General features: G+C 37.0%; 1 protein-coding gene across 1 annotated transcript in view; it reads left to right on the forward strand.

Annotated features, from left to right (window-relative positions):
• The window catches only part of LOC125231643 (BAI1-associated protein 3), a 144367-nt gene that overhangs the window by 23477 nt on the left and 95008 nt on the right, over positions 1 to 25882 (forward strand). Inside the window, exons 3-4 of the mRNA XM_048137125.1 lie at positions 7138 to 7330; positions 9329 to 9548. Of these exons, the coding sequence (XP_047993082.1) occupies positions 7138 to 7330; positions 9329 to 9548 (413 nt within the window). The remainder of the gene's footprint in view (positions 1 to 7137; positions 7331 to 9328; positions 9549 to 25882) is intronic.

The raw sequence follows: 25882 nt of genomic DNA on the forward strand, positions 1-25882 counted from the left end.
AAAAATGCTGTAAAAGGTTTCATTCCGTATGTGAAACCTCTTACATATCCCTCCCCCTTATGTTAGAAGCAGCCATTGTTCACAATACTACACCCTATCCTAATCTACCCTGACTACCGGTTGGCCCTACCTAAGCTAGGCCCCCCTACACACACAAAAAAACACTCCTATCACCCAATAGTGACAGCCTTATTCAAGGTAGCCAACATCTAACACTATTTGCGTGGTTGCCTAGTCCACGGCTGAGACCGCCAAAATTTGGATAGTTGGACTATAGCCAAGGTCCTCGCAAATTAGTCAGATATGGACTATGGTTAGGAAAACCAATAGCAAAAACCTAACCCCTGCCCATCGATTAGACCCTTTTTTGAACTTTCTGACAGCTAATTGTCTGTGGCCATGACAGCTGTTACCAAATTCACCTAACTTCAAGTAAAAAACAAGGCAAAACATTTATTTTACATAATTACACAATTAAATATTTTGAAGATGCCGATTCTTGTTGGCGGTGGCGTTGAAGATCTACAAAAAAAAAAAAAAACAAGGCAAAACATTTATTTTACATTTATTTTCATGGCGGTGGCGTGTTGAAGTGGGGGCTTATCATGGCCGCCAATCTAAAAAAAAAGGCATAACATTTATTTTACACAATTACACAATTAAATATTTTGAAGATGCCGATTCTTGTTGGCGGTGGCGTTGAAGTGGGGGCTTCTCATGGCCGCCAATCTTCCCGCCGCGCCGGTTGCGAAGTGAAGTGGAGCCCAAACGGCTCATGAAGATTGCTGCAGCTGTAGTGTGCTGCATGTTGGTGATGACGACGAAGTGGGGGTTGCATATGACCGCCAGCTACCCCGCGCCTCCACCATGTCAGAGAGTCGCTATAGGTGAAGGGCATCCATACATTTAAACCACACTTTGATTCAATATCTTTTTATATTTTTAATAGGAGCTAAATAACAAGCGTTCACTCTCAATCGCTGCTTCTATCTGAATGCCCCCTTCAAGTGTTCGTTCTCCTTGACGTTTTATCTATTATTCGTAATTTAAATCGGGGACTGCCAGTCAGCAAACAAAAATGCTGTAAAAGGTTTCATTCCGTATGTGAAACCTCTTACAGTACCTACATATATTGTTATGAAAAGTAAGGTAGTAAACGTATAATAAGTACAATTATTGTATAGTCCATTTCAAATACGAAGGCCCGATGGCACTCGAAACTTAACAATAGGGCTCATAATGTTTGCCTTTTGTTATCTAATTAGGCCCACTTCAAATTGGCACGCGTCGGTGCAATCTTTTTGTCGGTGCAATCAGGTAACTTTTGTTATCACTAATCCTATTGTTAACGCTAATTGACCGTCTCAAGTGCCATCGGGCCTTCGTATTTGAAATGGACTATACCTACATGTATTTATTGTTACTTATACTGTGCGCGACCATACGGCGCCCGGTTAATTACTAAAGAGCTATTACACATTAACTATGGGTACTATTGTAAAGGTTATTAAGTTAATGTACGTTTTGCTATGGGACATAAGTTAGAAGTAATGGGTCACAGTTACTGTATTTGTGAAGGTCATACTGAAACCTATAAAAAATATTACAAACACGAAGGAGGCATATTAATTTTAAAATTGATTCTCGGCGAAAAATCTACATAACAAGAAACAATGTCACCCTGGCGGATGCTGCCTCTGCGTGTGTCCCATGATACGGGCAACATCCGCTCGGTGTACCCCTTACGTGTCAAAAGGGTCTCTACTCGTTGGCTTCGGCCCCTCGCACGCCTACCAAAGTGATAGAAGGAAACGATGACTTGGTTATGAAGATGGTTTATTACATTAACGGAGAACGGAAGACACTGATACAATTTAGGATGTTAATAGTAGTAGGATCGAAACAAGAATGAATTCCCAACGCACTAGAACATTCATCTGACTATTTATTCAAACATTTAAATTATGTTCTATGTGCGTTTATGTGGTTACCGAACATTTTCTTTGGTTTACAAAGCATGCTGATTTTTCCAACACAAAGGTCCGGAACACCATTGTTCCGTGATGGTAAAGACATGTCTGCGCAAAATCGTCTTTTCTATCAGTCACTTCACGAATTTTCGACTTACTTATGATATAGATAATACCTATATCGCACTACCTATATGTTAATATTTTTATACGGAAAGGCAGCATCCGTCTCCGTGCCCTTTCATCAAAAGCAAATTACATTATCTGAATATCTCTCCTTGATACGCCCAGTAACTGCCTTATATCTTTACAGTAACTTTGCAGTAACCTTTGCAGTAACGTGGTGATGATAATCGGGCGGCAACGTTGGCAAATAGCGAACCTCTACTTTCCTCGACGCATATTACCGAAGTTTCATTGGCTGCGAATCCCTTCGTATTGATTGCCACGTCCGGAGTCCTTCACTGGGAAATAGCGAAAACCTGTGCCGGCAGAGCAAATATTGGTAGAAGAAATGCACGGCTATACGGCACTAAAGTCTTTACCTTAAGTTATACATATGTAACTTTTCTCACTTAATCAAGAAACTTATGTGATTCATCATAAATGAAAATCAGAAGTTGCTTTCACCTTTTATACACCTGGGGAAAGATGTTTAGAGTAAGTAGATTAGATTAAGCCGATACTAATTTGCTCGTGATGTTAGTTGGATTGTTTCTAATAAATATGTAGGAACAAGAAAAACTACAGTTATGTGTCAGTAAACAAGGGAATCCTCGGCCTAATGTTCTCAAATTTTTTTTTCCACGTTTAAATAACTCTTAAGACGCAGACCAATTTTTCAATTTTGGATCTCTTTTATTTCTATAAGAGTTAAAAACTTGAGTATAATTTTTACTCGTACTTACAAGTATTTACGCCGAGTTTCACAAGGAGTTAAATATTCACTTCTCAAAACATGTTAACGGTTAACAGGAAACAATGCAAACACAACCAGTCAATTTATATTAAAGCAGAGTACTCCAAGCCAAACAAATACAGACTTACCTAAACTATGAATGTAAGGTATAAATACTCTTGGGTCTTCTCGTTCGTTTTTCGTCACGTTTCTAAATTTGTCCGATTCTGCTTTCGTCAGCCATTCTTTATTCGTCACGATCGTCGATGGTCTTAGTAGTAGTAGTAGTAGTAGTAATCACTTTATTGTGTACAACAGATTCATATACAGTTTACAGGAACAGAGGTACAAAGGCGAACTTATCCCTATAAGGGATCTCTTCCAGCTAACCTTAGATTAGATGAGAGGAACATTAAAGTAGGCAAGATAGACAAACTTACAGAAGTACAATAAAGGTCAGAAATAAACCAAAATAATGTCCACAAGTAAATAAACTACATAAATACTAAATAATATTATGAAATAAACTACATACACGAATACACAAATAAAATACGATATATAAATATATATATACATAAATATGAATATCGCAAGAAATATGTACTTCTCAAATAGGAGTAGGTTCAGAAGGAATACACATAACCAGATCACGCTTGGTTGGAAAGCCAAAGCTTCTTCAAATTAGTCTTGAGTGATGCCACAGACTGAGACTGTTTGAGAGACCGGGGCAGTTCATTCCACAATTTCACCGCGCGCACCGTGAAAGACTTTGCATACGTACGTGTATTATTTGTCGGAATGGCAAGCGTAAGATTAGTGCTTGAACGTAAGCGGTGTTCACTGCCTTCAGCCAGATAGTTAAATCTCTCAGATAGGTAAGTTGGCGAACAGGGGTTATAGAGTACGTTGTACAGCAACGACAGGACACGCACATCTCTACGTCGGCGGATCGGTAACCACCCAAGCCTTCCGCCTGGTCTTTCTCAACTACGGTCAATTTCGTTGTTCATATTTATCTTAATCCGTCTTGTTCTTCACTCGTCTTAATCTTCTTTCGGCATGTTCGCTGTTAAATCGATGGTTTTCGTGTTTTTTTCGCAGTTTTAGGTCGGTAACAACTTAGAATATGACGAAAAACGAATGAGTCGAAATAAGAAAAAGGCCAACAACTCATTATGTTCAAAGACGATAATGATGGCAGACTAAGTTCACGACTGAAGAATGGCTGACGAAAGCAGAATCGGACAAATCTGGAACGTGACGAAAAACGAACGAGTCGACCCAAGAGTTTCCCGAAAGTAATATACAGCTATAGGTTTATAAGTCTCGTTGAAAAACAGGCTTTAGAATATTGTTATTTCGAGGCCCTTAAAATAATGTCTATACTAATTATAAACCCAAAAGGACCTCTAGGTGTTGGCATCGGCTCCGCGCACGCCTCCCAAAGTTCCCTCCGTGCTGGAAACAGAACACAACTCCATACGAGGGCCTTTTTACTCTTGTCTACACAACTGTACGTGCCGGGGCAGCGCATATATTATGCACAGAGAAAACAACGTGCACCACATGCGACCTCCGCCACTTCGTGACTGGTATGAAGCGCTTTCCCAGTTGATTGCAATTGCCAGGATATTTTTCAGTGTTTTATAGTTATTTTATAGCGAATCCCCGACTCCTGTTACTCAAGGGCGCTCCGGAAAAATACGAAGGAAAACCTATTCGCATTTATATGCGAGGAAAACAACATTATCAATGTTACGCGTTGTTGCGTTTTCACATTATCTGATCCGATATCGGATGTAGGAAGGATTTTAAAGGCAAAAATCAAGGTGGCTGCCTAAATACTAGTATATGTGTCGTATTTGTACACGAACGTCGCTCATAACGTCGTAAAGCGCCATCGACAATAAGGTCCCTTTACCCAGATAACGTCACATATGGGATATCGGTCCTACATCCGATATCGGATCGGATAATGTGAAAAAGCACTTAGTCAAAACGGGTTGAAGGCAAGTTAGAGAGAGTATCAAGTAATTTAATAGTTCTGGATCAATGAAATTTACTTGCTAACCGGGACCAGAGACGGAAATACGGTAAACCACAAAGCAGGCTGTAACATAATTAAACCTAGGCTCTGCATACAGGCAATATCAGCTTTGAACCTGTGGGATACAGGTAATCTAGAATATAGTATCGAGGTTAAGACGATTATTGTATCGAGCAGATACTAAACGTAAACATAGTTAGTTATACATTTTTTGAGACACATGGGTCGAACGCGATAAAATAACATTATTACTTTTTACCCAACGTTTCTGCCAGGTTGCACTAGCCGAAAAACGTAACGGTTAACGTTGGGTAAAAGGTACGCGATAAAATAATGTTATTTTATCGCGTTTGACCCGTGTGTGTCTCAAAAAATGTGTAGGCGAGAACTTAGTGTTATAGTTTGTTATTTTGTAATATGATACCCAAAGCTCCATGCGAGTAGGTCGAGTACTTACTTGCCAGCCGTTTGGGTGTTGACGTTAACCTTTCATAAAAGGTGATGTATATTATGACTTTGGAGTTATGTTATTAATTACAATTAATTCAATTCAATTACGCAATGGTAGACGGCAGACACACGAATCTGTCACACTATCGGCACACACAAAAGATAAGTTACTTTGACGTGTACCACATGTATTACAGTCTGACCAAAAAGAATAGAAATTAAAGAGTGGCAACATTCTAGTGTCATCCCTTTCAAATCAATGTGTGAGAAAATGGGACGACACTACGATGTTGCCACTTTTGAATTTCTATTCTTTTTGTTCAGACTGTACCTACTTGTCATGAGCTGGAGCTACTTTATACAAAGGTAATATAATTATACTAGCGACCCGCCCCGGCTTCGCACGGGTACTATATCTACATGTAAACCTTCCTCTACAATCACTCTATCTATTAAAAAAAACCGCATCAAAATCCGTTGCGTAGTTTTAAAGATTTAAGCATACATAGGGACATAGGGACAGAAAAAGCGACTTTGTTTTATACTATGTTGTAGTGAAAAGCAAAGCAAAACAAGCCGACAATAATAACTCACACAACATCCCAACAACAACAAAAACAGCCGAGCATCAAGGTCACGCTACGCACAAAAATGCGCATCGTAATAAAATATAATAACATCCATCTCACTGCGGCAAAAGCAAATCCACTCTTTTCATTTTCATGTCACATTGAGTCGCATTATTTAATAGTAAGTAAAGTAAGTAAGTAAATTTATTAATTAAATAAAAACACAAAGTTTTACACGCAGGCATTATCCGGTGGACTGCAAACTAGGCTAGGCCTGTATCTTGCAGCCCACCGTGTGTTACATTTACAGTTGTTAATTAATTAAAAGTAATTAAGATAATGACTAATTAACATTTTTATATAATTTTAGATTTTAACATGTACCTAAGTTAAAATAAGTAAATTTATTATAGAGTAGGTACTATATAATAGGTATTTGTCATAAGTCGATGGCGCTTCATGTTATTTTAAATAAAATATCCGTTATATTTTTTCGTATTTGCACCGATAATGATACTGTATAAAACTTTTTCTAGTTAAAAGTTCATCGCTGATCGAACTTTTATATCGTTTACTGAACAAATAAATGTCGTTCTTTAACAAGGCATATAAATCTGACAAGTACAACTTCAGAGTATCCTCATTTAACTTTTTATTCAATAGTTTATTGAGTAAATCAATTAACTTACTCTGAACTTATTGCCATATTCGAACAAAGGTTCAAAGATGTGAGTAAAATGTTACTGCGAGTTGGTGTCAAAATTGAAGTTTTATTTAAGTATCAAGAAAGACGATATTTTTGACTGAGATCCATATCGAATATGAGTTCAAATCGAGTCGTTGTTTCTGTGCAGTTATATGAGTAGACGTTCATGCTGAAGTTTTGATACAGAAAACACATTGACAATTCATTCTGACCCGAATTTTAAATTGAAATTTAATTATAATCATAATCAAACAGCAAACAGCACCTTGTAACTTATAAAATCGAACAGTTTAAGTTGGTATCTTCGATTTGTGTTTTTTTTATACGACGTCGGTGGCAAACAGGTATACGGTTCGCCTGATGGAAAGCGGTCACCGTAACCTATGGACACCTGCAACTCAAGGGGTGTCACATGCGCGTTGCTGACCCATTTGAAACTTGGTTTATTTACAGTGGTTGAATTTTCGACACTCATTTCTATGCATTTTGTGCAGGGTCAAAGAAACGGACGGTTCATACTTCGAGGCGTTCACGGCCCTATCGTGGCGGCAGGAGAACCGTCGTCTGGCGGCGCTCCGGCTTGCGGAGGCGCGGGCCGAGCGGCCGCCGCCTGCGCCGCACGAGCTTGGCCTACCCAGTGTGTCAGCACAACTGTCGCACAAGGAGCATGAGCATCTTTACACAGAGGTATAACATAAAGGTTAATCTACGCCAATACTCAGTACAGTCACAGTAGTACAGTTGTACTAGGATGCGTGATTATTGAAACAGATGGTTCGGAGGCCAAAGATTTTAACGGTTAGTCAGTTATAATGGCTTTTTCGATCGCTGAAACTCAAAAGGTCTAAAAGAGGTCTCTCTTTCGGGACTCGGGTCGCGCCTTTTTATTTTTCTCACAAAAAGGCGCGACCCGTGTGACTCACATATTCATTCATTTTCCTTATAACACACACAAACATAACGTTGGCAGTAACAAAATTTTCTAAAGCATCTAAACACAAACACCTTCCAGTCATTCACGCGTCTCAGTACAACTGTCTCATCATGAGCATAACTACATATAAAGGTATATAACTAAAGGTATTCAGAAGTATTATGTAAATATACAGTAAGAGATCAAACTGAGTTGGCTGCAAAGTTGAAAGTCAAACTTCTATTAAATTATAACAATGGGATTAAACTTTCACAATCTTCGTTATCAAAAACGTTCCCAACTTTGGTATGTATGTATGACTCTAACGTCAAGTTTAGTTATTATAATTAAAATTACCTGCTTTGATTTTTAGACGGCGTAGACATAAATAAATAATTGTAAATATTAGCTAGATAAAGATTATGTTCCTATTGTTATACAAACTAGAAAAAATCGACTCTAAGCCGCTCTGCCTGCTAAGCCGCGGTCCTGGGTTCGAATCCCGGTAAGGGCATTTATTTGTGTGATGAGCACAGATATTTGTTCCTGAGTCATGGATATTTTCTACGTATATAAGTATGTATTTATCTATTTAAGTATGTATATCGTCGCTTAGCATCCATAGTACAAGCTTTGTCTAGTTTGGGGCTAAGTTGATCTGTGTAAGGTGTCCCCAATATTTATTTATTTTATTTATTCTTTCAGACGAGACAGGTATTCCACATACAACGATCCCTATGTGTCACGTGCATCAGCTTTATGAAACACATCTCACCTGATCTAACCTTAGGCGGGTGTAAAAAACAATACAGGCAAAGCTTGAGGTAGCTCGCTAATGAAAAAATGGCGACGTAAAGGAATGTGTGCTTAGAAGGACGAGGTGGGACTAGGACTCGCGTGCCAGGGGACCGTTAGCGTTGGCAGGGTTAACGACAACTTACTTAGTAAGATATAAGTACTAAGTACCTATTACAGCAACAAAAAACGTTAATTGTTGACCTTATCTCGATGTAATGAGGCATACAAATGTTCACTACAGAATAGAACCAGATATTGCTTACATCTGGGGCAGCCGTCGCGTATTTGTCGCCGGTTTTACTTTAACGCTAACTAGAATGGGGCTTAGGCTTAACGGAGCGAGTGGAGTGGTTACCGGGCGAGTGGTATTGAACTTTCTGTGAGGGGCTTGTGATATTGTACTTGGCTCTTGGTAGGGGCTTTATGCGGGTGTATAAGAGCGCTTTATTTTAAAACGTAGCTAGAAAAATACCTAAACTAAAGAAACTTTTCTCATAAGCAAAGAAATAATATTGGGACAATCTAGTTAAGTAGTTTAAAAGTAAGAGCACTTTAAAAAATGTCAAAACATAAAAGCTTTATTGCGTTTATTGTTGATTGCAAGTCTAATTTCCTTTGGGAGCTTTGGTTCTTAATCCTACCGACTGCGCCAAATATAAAAAAAACATGCACGATTTGACTTAAAGGGGGGTTTGTTTTAAACCAAAATAATGACCAAGTAGACTACCACTACTAACTCAATATATTTTACGTAGTGTTGAAATATCTATAAGTATAGATAGTAACCTATTGAAACCTGGCAGGCAAGTATGGTCAAGCGATAAATGATAAAACACCAGGCCCTCCCTATCGCACTATTCGTAAGTGCGATAGGGACGGCCTGATGTTTTATCGTTTATCGCGCGACCATGATTGCCTGCCTGATTCTCGCCTATTGTTTCTATTTGACAGCTGAACATAAACATTTGTTGCAGGTATTATATTGCATCGAGAACGCCGTGGGGGCGCCGGCGCCGGACGGGCAGTTCGCGGCCTACAAGGAGGACATGATCGAGTACGCTCGGCGCGCGTTCAGGGTCGCGCCCGAGGTCCACGCTCGGGCTATCATGGCGGCAGGCAGCGAACGTCCACCCACAGTCGTGCTGGGCTGCACGGTCATCGAAGCTGATGGGTTAGAGGCCAAAGATGCTAACGGTTAGTCACTTTTACATCATTTACATTTGTTTTATAATCACTTAAAGTAAAACGCCCAGAAGAATTATTTTGCGTGTATTCTAAATAAATGAGTCACTCGGGTCGCGCCCGAGGTGCACGCTCGGACTATCATGGCTGCGGGCAGCGAGCGACCACCCACAGTTGTACTAGGCTGCACGGTTATTGAAGCTGATGGATTAGAGGCGAAAGATGCTAACGGTAAGTCACTTTTACATCATTTACATTTGTTTTATAATTCACTGAAAGTCAAAACGCCTAGAATAATAAATTTGTGTGCATTATAATAAGCGAGTCACTCGGGTCGCACCAATCCAATTAATTTTCTAAAACGTCTATCACAAATACTGTTCCATTTTCCTCGCACATCCTTGCTAAAAATGTTTCCTAAAATTTTACTTACGTTAAAAGCACCGAACAGCAACACGAGTATCTATTTTAATCTTTTTCCGTTATGGACGTTAACGTGTGTAAAACGGAAACGTGAAGGCTGGGACGAGGCTCCCGCGTTGTTCATTTAGATGCAAATAGATAGACAGCACGGACGGCTTTCAGCGGACAGGATGTGCATCCCTAACTATGATAGATCAGGGTAGCTGTTCCTAATTTCTAACTAGGTTTTGCGGGAAACACGTGTATATGAGTGAATTTTTTTTCCAATACCTTTAAAGTGACATTATACCTAAGTCTTTCTGACACAGCTTTTGTAGAAACACTGACATTAACAGCCTATTCAACCCTTAAAGGAGACTTTGGAAATACAGCACACAAGCATTGATTTATTATATGCTTGGTTACATTGAATCTTGAAATAGATAATGTGTTCGAGTGTCTACTGACATTTGAAATCCAAAAAATGTTTGCCTGTCAAAAACAAGATAACAAAATGTCACAATTCTTTAATTTCTACGTCGTTATCAATTAATTTGACTTTATTGTACACGAGTACCATTTTTATAATTATCGGAATAAAATTATATGCCCACTTACAGAGAATGTTTGCTTTCGAAATTAAAATACGTATATCATTCAGCTTTTGTCAATCGTCATCATTAAGATAAAAGCGCATATCGCAATCTGATTTGCTTTGATCGCATATACTTTATTTGAATACTGTAGTTTCTTTACAGAATTCTAGTACTTCACTTTTACCTACTCCTTTGAAGTTTTGCATATAAAATTAGAATATATTTACATATTTTAAAGAAGAATCCGATACAGAATTACAATTCCATGCAGGTTCGTCGCAGGAAAGAAAAGGAAACCGTTCCTCTATTTCCATTGAAGTTGGGTAGGATGTATGGGTGGAGTGATCTTTACAAAGTTTTCCACTCTACGGCCCAGCCAGGGGTCGGTTACGTGCTGGGCATAGGTTACTGCGCAAGAGACTCCGCAATAGTTTTTATTTGCTTCTTATTAAGAGGAAAAAGGACGTTTAGCTAGAATCTCCAATTCTCCACGCTCACTTAGTTCTCGTTATCTTACCTGGATATTGACATAATGGAACAGTGACAAAGTTAGCGCTTCAACATCCCAAAATTATGGGCGTAATTAAGGTTGTACCCCAAACTTGTGTACCTATTACACTTTGATTTATTTATATTAATATCTCAGAAACATGAGCTCTTTCGATCGGAAGTCGATGTCGATTCTACCAATTTCAATGGGAATACTTTTTTTCTCTGTAAAAGTAGAAAATCCCGTGATATATTTTTCAAATTTTGATTATTTTTTCGAAACCACTTTAAACATAAATTCTTAAATATAAGTAACTAGACAGTCTAGACACATAAATTTAGTAAATAGTTACATGGAAGCTGATGAAACAATGTATTTTAAACCACTAAGGTACCCCACTAAAGAACTGTATGCTCATAGTAAAGCTTTAAGTATGCGCAAATTGTACATTACCTCTGCAATATTAAAACTCTATAGGTCTACACCATTTAATCCTACTTTGCTAACACAAAGAAGGAATCACAGAGTTATATCTCTACCTAGATGCAATTCAGCATTTCAGAGAAGGCAATTTGAGGTACAGTCTGCTATTATATACAATAAGATAAATAAGGAAATTAATATACAGAGTGGGGCCTGTAACAAAAGCAAAAAATTAAACTGTAAGCTATTCTCCTTATACTGATCAACATTTGTTCAGCGACTTTTATAAATAACTTGTATTTTGATTTTTATTACCATTGAAAGTTTTTTCTAAGAGGTAATGTATTGCGAATTCTGTTAAGTCTAAAGTGTGACAGACAACGTCAATGACAACAATAATGGCGTACATTGAAGCTAATATTTATTTTGTATGAAAAATAAAAAAATTAAAGACTTCATAATTTTTAAAAGTCACTGAACAAATGTTGGTCAGTTTAAGGAGTATAGCCTACAGTTTAATTTTTTTCTTTTGTTACAGGCCCCACCCTGTATACCCCCTAAATAGATATGATTGCAAAAAAACAATAACTAATTGGCTAGGTGAGCTTGACTACAAAGCTACTGAGGATTTGATTAGTAAATAACCAATAAAATTGAACACACACACACACACACACACACACACACACACACACACACACACACACACACACACACACACACACACACACACACACACACACACACACACACACACACACACACACTTACCACTTACCTGTTCATCTCAATAGTATATTAGAAATAACAAATGTACCATTAACTTCCTATAGTAAAAGATTATAAACTGTAATTCTGGAAGAGCGAGGTCTCCTGATACAAGTACTTCGTACCCACTAGGAGGACTCGACAACTATGTATTTAGCAATGTTGATTTTTTATAAAATAAATAATTTTCATTTACATTTTCAAGCTGATGTCATCTTATGGAAGCGATAGCATCTACTAGTAGGTTCATCAATGGTCGGGCAAAACACAAAAGTGTTTGTGTTAATACATTCCTCGACCAGTGGGTAAATGATCTGTGGCGCATCCTGCCTTTTCCTCGCGCACCGCAGCCTCACATCATATTCGTAAATTATAAATATGTAGACGTCGGCTGTTCTTTTTGTTCTTTGGAAATTCAAACTAGAGCTTTGAGGGCTTTACTTGATGTTTACCTCGTGGGCGAAAGAAAACTTATAGTTTTATAGTTAAGTTAAGATACTCAAGATTGGTAACAATTAACCAAAGAAGCTAAACGGTCCGACATAGATTATTTCATTGTTATTCAGATTCTCAAATTTATTCAAATTTGCATTTTGACGTGCTGTCAATAGAGTGAAAAATGCATGATGTATATACCTATACATCACTATGCATTTAAGGTTGATTTAAGGGTTGAGCTAGTTGTCAAGTATAAATATCAAGGAACTACTAGTAAATATTTATTAAAATGCAGCAAGGCTTCTGTAAACCACTTTTATAATTCATAAAATAAGCGGTTTCCCGGTGCATATTAATATTTATTTACCTCGCTCCAGCGCATGTAATACAATTTCCGACAACATTTCAGAATCAGGTTGTATCGTGTTAACTTTGATTTTCCACTTTAAAATCATATTTTTGTTAAAATATGGAAAATTCATGACAGTTGCTTTAAGTAGAATACGGGTATGTTTTGTTATAGTCTGCCTACAATTTCGCTCACAATTAAATTTTATTTCTCTTTACAGTAATGGAAGCAATGAAATGGAAGTCTGTTTAGGAAGTTATCTGTTATTTAATTCTGAAAATCGTAAGATAAGACACACCCTAAAGTGTAATATAAGTAGCTTTTACCATAAATCACATTTGATTTGCATATTTTGTAAAAGATGAAAGAAAGTAGATTTAGTTTGTTTAACGAAACTTAGTTACAAGAGTTTTATAAAATGTTACAAAGTTGAAAATCTTACAAAGATCTACTCGTATTATTATTCAATTACTCGCTAAGAATTTAACAAACCGTTTTTAAGAGGCCGGTTCGATGGGTAAAAATTCAGTATCTGTCAAATTACCCCATTTACACACACTAACGCACGTCACACTCACCAACATACTTTTCGCACACTACCGCAATTTATTGGAAGAGGTCAGTGACCCTCATAGAGGAACTTAAGACAGGTCTATAGTTTTACTGAAGATCAGTTGTAACGTTACAATCCCATCAAAAACATTAATGTGAAATGTGAGCCAAGTTCAATATTATATAAGTATGCCTTGGTTGTTGACAATGTTGACGTAAACGACAAAATCATTGAGATCTAAAGGGTGCCAAGTTCAATGGCCAGTCCTCAATTTTTTTTATAACAATTGATAACATAAAATATCATTTCTTATGCATTCATTCGTTAACACACACACACACAAAATAAACGTTACAAATAAGAAGACGTAAACAAGAAGACGATGCTACGAAATGGTCTAATCTTCCGATCAGACCATCCGGTGAAACAATCACGATAGATCACAAAAATTATAGAAAACATACATTATAGAAAATTACAGAAGCATATAGATTATAGAAGCAAGTTACATTATATAAAAAAAAAAAACACAAATTATACTAGTACTACAGGCTTTTTAACCTAAAACTGGTATTAAAAATATTACCACTTGTATCGTACCATCATATCGGGTCAGACACCGCTTGGCTGAACATTAAACCAGCTATTGCAACCAGCACGGGAAGCATGGTCGCGCGATAGACGATAAAATATCAGGCCGTCCCTATCGCACTATTAGTAAGTGCGATAGGGACGGCCAGATGTTTTATCATTTATCGCGCGACCATGCTTCCCGTGCTGCGCCACAGTGTAATGCTACGCTACGTGCATTAACGTGACAAATAAAACAAGTCGAAAGAACTGCAAATCACGCCTGTATCCCATAAAGGGGTAGGCAGAGCACATGAACTACTCAAATTTCAGTGCCACTCTGCTCAAATTTCAGTGCTACTCAAATTTCAGTGCCAAGGCAAAAAGGGGTTGAAAGACAACGAAAATTGTGACATTTCAGTGACAGGTTGCCAGCCTCTCGCCTACGCCACAATTTAACCCGTATCCCACAGTCGACTTCTACAACACACACGGGAAGAAAGGAGGTGGTGAAATTCTTGCAAAACTAAAATGGATTTTTATCAAATTACACAAAATTATACATTTAACTACATAGGAGCAGCATAGCTACATAGGGCAGTTGGTAGTGACCCTGCCTGCTGCGCCGCGGTCCCGGTTTCGAATCCCGGTAAGGGCATTTATTTGTGTGATGAACACAGATATTTGTTCCTGAGTCATGGATGTTTTCTATGTATATAAGTATTTATATATTATATAGGTAATCTACAGGCAACTTGTGTCATGTATACAGGTTTCCTGGTTAAGTTGGTGGCTGTGCAAGTATTCTATAAGCTTTGTTTTGAAAGTGTGAATACTTTGCAGATTCCTCAAGGGCGGCGGAATGTTATTCCAACACTTCGAACTTTGGTATTTATAACTTCCTCAGAAAGCTGCCGAAGCGTGGCGTGGCGTCAGCAAATGGATTCAACATTGACGGCGGTCGCGAAGCTTATGCAGGCGATTTATACTTCAAGACTCCGAAGAGTAGACAAGCCAAATGAAGCTTACGACGATGCAGCATTTTGAGTAAATTATGCTGATTAAGGAAGGGAGTCACGTGGGCTCTCGATGGAATATTGAAACAGTAGCGCGCACATGCATTTTCCAAATGACATCTATTGAGTATGAAACCAATTACTAGGGCTAAAAAAATATGATTTTCCATATGTATTCGCAGTGCGCACTGATGACTATGCCGCAAGTTGGTATGCGATTGGAAGATATAACTAAAACATAGGTATGCGACCCGATATGGACCCGTTACAGGCACAAAGTATAAGTAAAATGTCCTAATAGAACCAGTTAAGTGAAAAAGTTTTTTTAGTAGAACTAAAGTTATAAAAAAATATCAGATTGTTTCCTTTATATTCACCTAATGTTATATAATGCACATAATAATTATGTATGTCGCAAATATCAATATAAGAGCCAAATTTAAGACGTTTATGTGAAATAGTTTTTGAGTTGTGAGGGCGCCCAAAGAGGCTCCAAATGGTTCGTGTAATATTACACACGAATCACACGATGCTGTCTGCCAGTTCGGTTACTTGAACTTGGCTTGACACGCTGCCGCGTGTTTAGACTGCGAACAGTGTCAATCTAGTGTTACCATATCACACGAATTCACTCCGATTATTTTTCAAAATTTATTTGTGCAAACACCATATAAAATCAAAATGTATTCTGTCCAACAAGTCTGTCAGTAAATAAGAACAAAGAAAACTATATGCGTCCTTTTCTTTAGGGTGCTAGAGAAAAGGATACCTATAGTTTTCTTTGTTCTTATTTACTGACAGACTTGTTGGCCAGAATACATTTTGACAGACTTGTTTGACAGAGTATAACTCTGGTCTAAAAAAAGTGCTTCGTTTATTCTAATTATAAAGCCTATTCCGCATGAATTAAAATAATAATTTTCGAAATTTAGTTAAAGTTGTCTGAATCTAAGGTTACGTGCATCGTGTGCAAACACCATTTAAAAAATATATTGAACATAAGAAAAATGTAATACACTTATTTAATGCATTACTTTTTTAATGCATGTCTGTCAAAGCAGAGATATATGATATAAAATAATTACTCGAACAGAAAATCTAAACAATTAAACATCAATTAAAAAAAAATATCAAACGAAAGCATTTATTACTACTTGACAGAACAATTTTGTGATAAGAGAATGGCAGAACAATTAATAAAATCGCCATTTACGTAAATAATCGTTTATAGAATATAATTATAATGATTAATTCTGTTAGTTTTTTCATACGCCACACTGAATGTCTCTTCGCGGAAGAAAATGTGTCACGCATACACTGACACACTAAATAGTGTGACCAGTATAATGAAAATAAAGTCCAACGAGTTAAAATTAATTTTAAAACTTTTTCATTTTAATAAAGTTTAGAAGACAAAAAAATACCTAAATTGCTTATAATTCTATCAAAGTAACATATATTTTTTAATTTCTCAACAATAATAAGTCGTAAACAACAAAAAAAGACAATTTTAAATCGAGACTCTTTCACACGTCACAATATTTATTTACCTTATTACTTTTGAACACATTCATAGCACTGGCAATCTTTTTGTATCCGTATATGACTTCTATTGTCAAAAACAAATGTCATTGGAGCAAATTTGGCGACACGTCTGCTCTGAACGAGCTCGATCGAGCGTCTGAGTCCATAGAATCTGTTCGCAGTTTTGACGTTTGTATGGAAAATTTACGAAAGTTTATATTCAACATTGATTTTATTCGTTCTCTTTGTGAGGAAAAATATGAAAAGGTAATAATTCTGTAGTCCAGTTATGTAGCTTATAGAATAACATTATTTTAAAACTAAAAGACGGTCGTACATATTCAAATTTATCAAGATGCCGACCGCAGCCAACCGCATTTTAGTTACAATTGTTAGATCTTTGTTAAATTATAGACTATAAGTATCAAAGATTGGTGTAGTTGCAGGTTTGACAGCCTACAATTTATATTCTCAGAAGTCGTAAAGTGAGACACATTCATATATAGCTCTTTGTCATTAAAACACATGCAATGCTCCTAAAGAATTATCATATTGTTGTTATTGTTTAAATGTTTTATAAAAGTAAATACAAACACTATTATAAACATTGTTCTAAAATATAGTATATGATTTGTATTATAACTTCCCAAAGTAACATATCATAGTATAGTTAACCATAGAGAAAAACGCTTCTTAAGAGTAATGAACAACAAAACGCCTATGTCAAGGTCTTGATTTTTAATATGGAGAATGAAAAACAACGCATTTGCTAATTATTGTTAAAAATAAACCGAATCCAGCTGTAAAACGTGTTTCCATTCCGGCTACCACCTGAAGCTCTTATCAGAAGTGGTCAGGACATTAAAAAGAATGAAGAAAAAACGAGATCGTAAGCGGCGTCATCGTGAGCATCGTCGCACCAGATCTAGGTCTGAGATCTCCAATACCAATGAAAATGTGCCTTTCTCGCGAAGAAGTCGTTCGCGCCAGCGGACTACATCTAAAAGGTATCGGAGGAATACTTCGGAAAGTCGAAATTCTCGCAAAAGATATTTAACTAGTTCCGATACGGATTCATCAACAGATGTATATAGGAGCAAGAGGTTTCGTAAAAACACGCCACACCATCGAAGAAATAGTGATATCAGGAATAGATGTGAGACACCCCAAAGGCACCAAAGCTTGAAATCTTCACACACGCCTACTCGAAGTCCTCCCAGACGTGCAACTGTTCAAGTGCAGGTTCATAGAGAAGATACACATGTTAGAGAAGTGACAACGCCAAGTTTGGAGCAACGAGATGCTAGAAATGTTCAGTTGACATCAACTAATAACTGCAGCTACACTACAGGACCTGAATTAAGGACAGAACTCTGTCAGAGTCACACGATAGATGACACATCTATGCCTAGACAAGCCACATCGGTAGTGCAATATACATATCCAGAGGAAACATCAATGCATACAGGCATGGGGGTTGGGTCAGGTATGCAATCATCAACTACAGGTCACACAATGCAGCTTGTGGAAAGTTGTGCATCAGCGGGGCCTATTGTACCAGCGTGGCCAGTTAGTATATCCGAACACCAGGACCAAGCTGTTCAGGATAATACAAGTAACATTGCAGAGCAAAGTGTGCCGAATGCATCAGGTCAGTTTACTTTTCAAGATTTTATGAACTTTATGAGTAGATATATTAAACCTGAACAAAACAAAATTCAATGTGATAAAAATATAGTGCCTGAATTTAACCCTGCTATAAAAAGTCATAAAATAGAAACGTGGATTTCTAAGGTTAATGAATGTGCACTGATTTATGGTTGGTCTGATAGGCAAACTTCCTTTTATGCATTGCCCAGGTTAGTGGGACATGCTAAGCTTTGGTATGAGACTTTATTAACAGTAAATTATACTTGGCCAGAGTGGCAACAACAATTAAAAAACGCATTCCCATCTGATGTAAATTATGGTTCTTTATTGAGTGAAATGTTGGACAGAAGGCTCAAGGCAACTGAAACATTAGATGATTATTACTATTCGAAAATGGCTTTATTAAATGCATGTGAAATTACAAATAAGAAGGCTGTAGATTGTTTGATTCATGGACTTGACGATAGGACCATTCGGGCTAGTGCTACTTCAGCTAGGTTTACACAACCCGAACAGTTGTTAAAGTATTTGAAAGAAATGAATCGTGATAGTAAAGAGTCAAGGTTGTTCAAAAATAAATCTGTTCCGACTAGTAATAATAACGTTCCATGTACATCTTGTAACCTAGTAGGTCACCATGCAAGTCAGTGTAAAAAGAAGTCGAGATGTTTCAATTGCAAAGAGCCTGGGCATATAGTAGTAAACTGTCCAAAGACATTGATTAAATGTGAAAAATGCAGTAAAATTGGTCATAAAACTGAAGATTGTTTTTTAGGTAAAAATACAAAAAATGCTACAAATACAGACAAGCGTGTGTGTGCAGTCGAGTCGACAAACCCTTCTCATAGTAGTTCCAAATATTATAAATTAGCACACATTAACAATTCTACTAGCGGTACTCTGTGTTTTATTGATTTAGGCAGTGAATGTACACTAATAAGAGAAGACTTTGTTGACTCACACAATCTGGTTGTTGAAAAAGATTGCATACCGAGTTTAAAATGGGTTGATGAGTCCCGGCTAACACTAACTGGTAAAACTAAGATCTTATTAAGAATTAATCAAGTTGAAGCATTAATTACGGCTTATGTGGTGCCTTTAAGTCAGTTACATGTACCCATTTTAGTTGGACACGATTTTACGGAATTACCACATGTGTTAATCATAAAATCCAGCACATCCCTGGAATTATTAAATCGTGATATTCCATCAGACTTCTCCAAGATTGATCATGAAATAAATTGCGTCGTAAAGTTGTATGCAAATGATGACATTACATTGAATGAGACTGGTAACCTCAAATGTCATACACAGGATCTGACAGAAGGTGATTTATTTGTGTCAGGGCGTTATCGTTATAACGGCCCGGGGAGTGAATATTACATACATGAGGGTGTTTATAAAGTACTTAACAATCAATGCAATATATTAATAACTCCTACCACTAAAACTTTTCCTGTGAAGAAAGGGTCTCTTTTGGCTCGAGCTGAGTTATGTAAAAGTGAGATGCCAAAAGATACTGAGATTGTAAAGTGTTGCAGAGTCAGAGTTGATTCCAAACAGATCGAACGCGATGAAATAAATGTTAATACGGATCTAGATGACACACAAATAAATCAACTTCATGATCTTATAAAGAAATACCGTGGTACCTTTGCTCAGAACCTTTCTGAATTAGGTTGTACAAATTTAACTGAAATGGATATCAAGCTTGTTGACAATACTCCGGTAGTATACAGACCATATAGGTTGAGCTGCGCACAACGTGAAACAGTACAAACCATAGTTAATGAACTCATTCAAAACGATATTGTCGAAGAATCTATTTCAGATTATGCAAGCCCCATATTATTAGTGTCAAAAAAAACGGGTGGGCACCGTCTTTGTGTTGATTACCGAGCCTTGAACAAACGTACTGTAAAGGACCATTATCCATTACCACTCATCGAAGATCAAATCGATCAATTAAGTGGTAGTCGATATTTTTGTACCTTGGATCTGGTTAGCGGATACTATCAGATACCTATTAAACCTGACTGTAGACATTTAACAGCATTTGTTACTCCTGACGGACTCTTTCAGTTTAAAAGAATGCCCTTTGGCCTAGCCAACGCGCCATCCGTTTTCCAACGGACTATGTCCAAAGCGTTAGCGCTGCCTGGTACTAGCAGTAGACTTGGTAACAAACCAGCAATAGCATACATGGATGATGTCATAATAGTTTCAAAAAATTTTGAGGAGGGAATCGATAAACTGGAGTCCACATTTGAACTAATGGACGAAGCTAATTTCACATTAAATATAAAGAAATGCTCCTTCTTTCAAACGACTATAGAGTATCTAGGTTACGAAATCTCTAGTGAGGGTGTCAGACCAGGCAAATCCAAAATTCAGGCAGTAGAAAATTTTCCAACCCCTCAAAATGTTCACGAAGTTCGACAGTTTATAGGTTTAGCTAGTTATTTCAGGAAATTCATAAAAGACTTTTCATTGATAGCTAAACCGCTGACAGATTTGACAAAAAAAGATTGTGCGTGGATGTGGTCTGCACTTCAAAATGATGCCTTTAACGCATTAAAAAAGAAGCTAATAGAACGACCAATTTTGGCCATTTATAATCCAAAAAGTGAGACTCAGTTACACACAGATGCTAGTAAAAGCGGATTGGCAGGAATTTTGTTTCAAAAGGAATCTGATGACTCTTCTTTTAAACCAGTAGCATATTACAGCAGAAAAACTACAATAGATGAACAAAAATTTCATGCCTATGACCTCGAAACACTAGCTGTGGTAACATCACTAAGTAGGTTCAGAGTTTATCTTCTTGGGACTAAATTTACTATAGTCACGGATTGCAATGCGTTAAGAGCAACATTTTCAAAGCGTGATATCTTGCCACGTATAGCTCGTTGGTGGCTAACTCTTCAAGAGTATGATTGTGACATCATCTATCGACCTAATCATTCAATGGCTCATGTCGATGCACTTAGTCGAAATCCTATTGACATGGATCCTTCTTCTGACGGTTCATGCGAGGTTCCTCGAGTTTTGTTTATTTCTACCGAGGATTGGCTTTTAAGTTTACAATTAACAGATCCGAAAATCTGTCACATTCGTGAAGTTTTAGAAGATGAAAAATATAATGACATTGTTGACATTAAGCAAAACTTCATCGTCAAAGATAACAAACTATATAGGAAGGTTGGTGACAATGAATTGAAATGGGTAGTCCCAAAAGGAGCTCGGTGGCAAATATGTAAACAAAACCATGATGAAATAGGTCACTTTTCTGTGGAAAAAACATTATCAAAAATTAAAAAGGACTTTTGGTTTCCGAAAATGAAAAGGTTCGTGTCAAAATATGTGAAATCTTGTGTTGCGTGTGCTTATGGAAAAGCTCCATCAGGAAAAAAAGAGGGATATCTTCATCCTATCCCCAAAGTTGAAAAACCTTTCCATACAGTGCACATAGATCATTTAGGCCCATTTGTAAAAAGTACACGCGGGTATTGCTATTTACTTTTGGTCGTTGACGGATTTACTAAATATTGTTTCCTGAAACCCTTACGTAATCTCAAATCGACACCTACTATTATCGCCTTGCAGGACATATTCACAACCTTTTGTTTCCCTAAAAGGCTGATATCAGACAGAGGCACTTCCTTCACCTCTGAAGAATTTAGAAAGTTTTGTGCAAAGGAAAATATAAAGCACATATTAAACGCTGTCGCGTCACCTCGTGCTAATGGGCAGGTCGAGCGATACAATCGCACTGTGTTAGGTTCGCTTTGTGCGTATACAGAGGTTCATGGTGAGAACAAATGGGATATAGAACTAGGTAAGATTCAATGGGGTCTTAACAATACTTTAAATAAGGGTATTGGCAGGACTCCAGCAGAGGCTCTTTTTGGACAAAATATGTTTCATGGCGGTGAGAATATGTTTGTGGATGTGTTTGAAAATACTAGAACGCAAAGTAACGATATTGAAGGAGGTAGGGTAGATATGAGCAAGCATATACAGAAAGATCAAGAACAACAAAAGAAAAGGTTTGACAAGATTCGTAAAGAACCAAATACATATGCTGTAGGTGATCTAGTCAAAATAAGGAAACAAGTCACACAAAGTGAAGGCCAAAGTAAAAAACTCTTACCTCTGTTTTCAGGTCCCTATCGAGTAACTAAAGTTCTTGAAAATGATAGGTATGAAGTGTCTAGTATTCCTGGGTCAACTATAGGTAAAAAGAATTACTGTAATGTGTGGGCAGTTGATCAGATCCAACCCTGGATCAGTGCACATATACAAAATGCCAGTTCTGAGACTGATAGTGATAATGATAAAAAATAATTGTTGTGATAAAGTTATTTAACTTGTTGACTTTAATTGTAAAAGTTCTATTCAGTTGAATATTGTGAATTTTAAATGTGTTCAAATGTGATACTTAGGTATATTTTATAGTTGTAAAAGGTGATATTATTAATATAAAAGAAAAGTGTTATTGCTATGTGCTACTCTATATGACATTCTGGTGAAGTCCACGGTGCAGTAAAGGCTGGAAGTCGTTGGGTGGCCAGATCAATTGTGAACTGGTGAAGTCCACGGTGCAGCTGGAGCTGGAAGTCGTTGGGTGATCAGATGTAAATGCAAAGTAATATTAATGTTATTAATTTGATATGTAGTTTATGGTTTCTGGTGAAGTCCACGGTGTAGTTAAGCTGTTAGCCGCTGGGTGGCCAGATCAATTGTGAACTGGTGAAGTCCACGGTGCAGCTGAAGCTAGAAGTCGGTGGATGGCTGGAACCATTAGTGAAGTCTACAGTACAATATTACTAATTATTATCGAATTTGGAATTGTGTCTGGTTAGGGTTATGATTACATTCTTAAGTCATGTGGAAGTTGTTTAATATTTGTGAAACTAAATCCATAAGGTCAGTATCTACTGATAATTATTTAACATTTCGTGTTTTGTTTAGGGACAAACAAATTTTTATCAGGAAGGCCGACTGTTAGATCTTTGTTAAATTATAGACTATAAGTATCAAAGATTGGTGTAGTTGCAGGTTTGACAGCCTACAATTTATATTCTCAGAAGTCGTAAAGTGAGACACATTCATATATAGCTCTTTGTCATTAAAACACATGCAATGCTCCTAAAGAATTATCATATTGTTGTTATTGTTTAAATGTTTTATAAAAGTAAATACAAACACTATTATAAACATTGTTCTAAAATATAGTATATGATTTGTATTATAACTTCCCAAAGTAACATATCATAGTATAGTTAACCATAGAGAAAAACGCTTCTTAAGAGTAATGAACAACAAAACGCCTATGTCAAGGTCTTGATTTTTAATATGGAGAATGAAAAACAACGCATTTGCTAATTATTGTTAAAAATAAACCGAATCCAGCTGTAAAACGTGTTTCCATTCCGGCTACCACCTGAAGCTCTTACAATTTTAAGTAAGTATATATCTAAAATTGGAAGTGTTTCCTGATTTATATTACACACTATTTTGCATACACATACTTAAAGTTTATAATTATCAAGAAAGCCTTTTGTTTGCCTAAAAAGTTTTCGAAGTAATTGCCATTTGATTCGAAGTATTTTCAGACAGAAATTGATTTCGTTTAACTTCCATTTACTGTATTTTAGTAGCATAATAATACACATGTAAACTACTGAATTTTTAGTTTAGGATATAAATAACGCGACGACATCAATTCTAGCAGTCTAAAGCATACAGAATTGAGCTGAGCTCACTCAGACGTGACCACTATTTGCGGGTTTTCTTAAACGAGCGTCAGGAAAACACTCATAATTAATTCAGGGAGTAACTTTTCCTTGATGTCAACTACTGATTTTGTAGATAAGAAGACGCGCTATTTAAAACAAGTACTGTTCTTATCAATAAGTATATACTGAGACTAAAACCAGACGTAGAAAACTACCAATTTTGCGATTTTCTACTTTTTGACATTGACGGACTCCCGCAAAATACAGATGTAAAATGAAATAATCATCCTATTTTCCTTTTCGAATTTACGGTTATGCGGTTGTTAAATAAAAAAAACTCCAGTATTTTTTGTCTAAGAATACTTAATGCTAATAATCTACCAGATATCCGGTGACCAAAAAAGTTCGTGCGGTTTTAGTCGTCGCTCGCTACAAAGACATGTTTTGACCTGTTTACGATTTCTAGCTCCCAGCATTTAGTATCAACATAACGTGCACAAACTCGTCAGTTTATTGAGGCACTCCCTCTTGTTAATACGCTTTTCGTAACCAACTTATTTTTGACCAAAATGTCTGTCAATTCTTGTGTGATTCGGGCTTGCTTGGTTCACGAATTTAAACTCGGCACCAAATCTGAAGAAGCGTCTCGTAAAATATGTACGGCATTCGGTGAAAATGCAGTATCAGAACGCACTGCACAAAAGTGGTTTCAAAGGTCCTTGTCTGGTGACGAGTCGCTTGAAGATTTACCTCGTTCGGGAAGACCCTCTGTTATTGACAATAAAGAATTACAGGCTGTCATAGAAAATGACTCAAAATTAACTTGTCAGGAACTTTCGCAAATGTTTGGTGTTAGTGACGAAACAATTCGTTTGCACTTACATGAGTTAGGTAAGTCATGGAAGCTAAGTAGATGGGTCCCTCATGAATTATCAGACGAACACAGGTTTCATCGAGTATTAGTTTGTTCAGCAATGCTTTCGCGCTATAAAACCGAGCCGTTTTTGGACTGTTTACTTACAGCTGATGAAAAATGGATTGTGTACTATAACACAAAACGAACCCATCACTGGTTGTCCCCAAACCAACCAGTACCACATACATCGAAGACTCCAATTCATTGCCAGAAGATCATGCTTTGTGTGTGGTGGACCGCTGCTGGTATAATACACTACGAGTTTCTTCCCGAGGGTCAATCAATTACTGCCGAAGTCTACTCGATGCAGCTCGATCGTGTACACAAAAATTTACTTCAGAAACAGCCTGGACTAGTTAACCGGAAGAAAGTAATATTCTTACAAGACAACGCTAGGCCACACGTTGCCAAGCTCACTCTGGAAAAAATCAAGGTTTTAAAATGGGAGTTACTACCTCATCCTTCATATTCTCCTGACATGTCTCCAACGGATTATCACCTTTTCTTGGCTTTAAATAATCATATGACAAATAAAAAAAATCGAAATCAAGTTGATATCGAAGAGGAGGTTGCCAAGTTTTTTGCTTCGAAAAGTAAAAGCTTTTACGAGGACGGGATAAATAAACTAGTATTTCGTTGGAAAAGAATTGTAGAATGCGAGGGTGCTTATATAAATGAATAAATTGTTTTGTAAATAAATCTACAAGACTTTGATATTTATCATAAAAACCGCACGAACTTTTTTGGTCACCGGATACTTTATACAATAAAGTCAATAAATGACTCAAATACGTTTACCATAATTATTTAAATTAGAATGATGAATTGATGATACAAGCATCCCGAATATCTACAGCTACGATCAGATTTGTTTTGTTTAAAGCAAAGATTAGAGAAAAGCAAGCCTGGG

This window comes from Leguminivora glycinivorella, chromosome 12 (assembly GCF_023078275.1).
Source record: "Leguminivora glycinivorella isolate SPB_JAAS2020 chromosome 12, LegGlyc_1.1, whole genome shotgun sequence".
Classification (NCBI taxonomy): domain Eukaryota; kingdom Metazoa; phylum Arthropoda; class Insecta; order Lepidoptera; family Tortricidae; genus Leguminivora; species Leguminivora glycinivorella.